This window comes from Berghia stephanieae, chromosome 14 (genome assembly GCF_034508935.2).
Source record: "Berghia stephanieae isolate SIO BIC M18660-M18661 chromosome 14, UCSD_Bste_1.3, whole genome shotgun sequence".
NCBI classification, from domain to species: Eukaryota; Metazoa; Mollusca; class Gastropoda; order Nudibranchia; family Aeolidiidae; genus Berghia; species Berghia stephanieae.
Genome location: NC_088373.1, coordinates 3,011,323 through 3,013,822, shown reverse-complemented (window position 1 = coordinate 3,013,822; position 2,500 = coordinate 3,011,323). Strand labels below are relative to the sequence as shown.

Below are 2,500 nucleotides of genomic sequence, written 5' to 3'. Positions count from 1 at the left end.
AAAAAAAATTATTTCATTGAATTCTGGGAACTTTTGAGTAGAAATTGAGGTGTTATATTTTGTACACACCGACTGTGCTACTCTTGTACCCCAATAATTTATTCTTGTAGACTTCTTTCTTCATTGGTCAACCCAAGCTATTTATTTATTCTTTTTTTTCGCGGACTGTACTGATTGTTAGTTTTCTTTCCCCGTCCAATTCTTGAAAAAAAAAACTTGGTTAAAATTTACTCGTGTGTGTCTTCTTGGAAAATGGAGATGAACTGGGTTAAAGTCTGTTTCTTTATTGCTGTCACGGCCACGGTTGGTAAGTAGTCAATTTTTTTTTCATCATAATTAATTGTTATTCGTGACCCTTCGCCTCAAAACGGTATTAAGTCGGGATGGTTAAGATGTTGAAAATTGAATTTATAGCCAGAAATATCAGACTTGTGTTGAGTTTGTATGTTTTATTGAGGAGAATGGATACCATATTTTAGGGTGCTAATGCCAACAATTTATATTTTTGACCAGTTTAACATTTAATTCGGCTTTTAAGCAGATGGTTTGTTCCGACATAATCCCGTTTTGAGACGATGGGTCACAATTATTTTTTTTTCTGTGCTGCTATGTGGTCTAGTGGTATGACACTCGCTTTCGGATCGGAAGTTCCTGGGTTCGAGCCTCGCTCGGCGCAAAGTTGATTCATTGGAAAAGGCTCTTCAGTCATATTCTCTCACCGTGCTCAGGTGTAAAAGGAGTACATGGTCGTTAACAGCGTTGTAGCTGTCGGAAAAAAAATTGTTTTGCAATATTATCGCCTTAACAGACGTTATGTCTCTTACTCATGTTACTTGTTGCTGTTGATCAGGGACCCTTTTGTAAAGCGCTTTGAGCACGTTTAGTGGATATTGCGCTAAATAAAAGCTCAAGTTTTTTTTTCTTTTTAACTTACTTTTCGGAACCAGCGACCAGCTAAGCGCTAGCACTCCGGTCTTGTGCCGCGTTGATGTTAGACGTCTTTTGGAGTTGTTCCATCCGGGTGACTGAACAGTCAGTGTGTTACTGATGATTGGAATTTGGTGAAATGAACTGTAGCCATCGTTGACATTTGCCTTACACTGACCAAAGAAGACGTCAAAATGCCACTCTTTGGCCACAAAAGAAAACAAATCGTGAGTTGTATTCAATAGTTCAACCAATGGGACCACTTGTTTCCGTGAGCACTACTAACGACAACTCACTAGGCGGTGCAAAAAACAACAACAAATAATGACGTCAAAATGCCAGTCTTTTTGGGTTTCAGTGTCAGGTTATAACATAACGATGACGGATGAACGCGCTTATGAGGTCTTCAAGAGGTCAATGCGTTAAGGTAAAATACTGACCAACTCTCCATGCCAGATAAAACGTAATCGAACACAAAATCTTAAACTTCCATGAAATCTCAAGTTTGAGAGAGTTTTTTTTTTGGTCCCAAGATGATGGTCTTTTGAATCGATCGATAATATTTGAGGGAAGATTCTTCTGGTCAAAATTTTAAGTACGTGTTGTTTGTTTTTTTCCCCCTCAAAGTACGGAAATATTGAGCGTACGCTTTTTTTTTCCCTTCCCTTCTACTCTCTCCATCTCTCCGTCTTTTTATAAATTAATAAATAAATTGAGCTTTTATATAGAGCAATATCCACTAAACGTGCTCAAAGCGCTTTGCAATGGGTCCCTGGCCAACAGCAACACGTAACATTTAGAACGGGACAAGACGCCTGTTAGGCGATATTACAATTGTTTTTGACAAAGACAACGCTGTTAACGACCAGGTACTCGTTTTACACCTGAGTACGGTGAGAGAATGTGAGTAAAGAGCCTTCTCCAAGGACTCAACTATGCGCCGAGCGCGAGGCTCGAACCCAGGACCTTCCGATCCGAAAACGATTGTCATACCACTAGACAACATAGCCTTTTGTGATGTTTTGTTCTCTTTTTGGTATGTCAACGGCTTCTGTCCTGTAGGTCCATGGTTATCCTCTGGGCGGTCAAAGTTCAATCCTTGGAAACAGGCCCTTCACTCACATTCTCTCACGACACTCAGGTGTAAAATGAGTACCTGGCCGATAACAGCATTGTCTATGTCGAAAAACTTTTATAGATAGTATGCGCTTGGCTAAGAAGCTCATAACATTGCCATCCTGAAGTATAACGGACCAACACACAAAACTGTGTGTATCCATGAACGTTTATAGTCAGGTTAATACAGTTCAGTGAGCATTACTCATAAACGTGGATGGCAAAAAACAATAACAAAGACGTGATTGACGTCATCTTCATTCTATCTATAAAAAGCATCGAGAAATACCGTCGCGATCGTTAACTTATTGAGCCTGACACGGACCCAAAAGACAAGTCTTTGGCCACAAAAGAAAACAAACAGTGAGTTGTATTTAGTTTAATAGGCCAACCAATGGAATCTCTTGTTTCCTTGAGCACCACGGACAACTCACTAGAGACGGTGCAAAAATCTGAA

At 39.8% G+C, this 2,500-nt stretch overlaps 1 protein-coding gene across 2 annotated transcripts in view; it reads left to right on the top strand.

The window, feature by feature from the left end:
• The window catches only part of LOC144959789 (uncharacterized), a 56,290-nt gene that overhangs the window by 2,220 nt on the left and 51,570 nt on the right, over positions 1-2,500 (top strand). The window contains exon 3 of one of the 2 annotated variants that reach the window (XM_078892539.1): positions 111-307. In XM_078892539.1, coding sequence (XP_078748665.1) covers positions 253-307 — 55 coding nt within the window. In that variant the 5' untranslated portion in view covers positions 111-252. Of the gene's footprint in view, positions 308-2,500 lie in introns of both variants that reach the window. The other variant, XM_078892538.1, reaches the window with a different exon arrangement.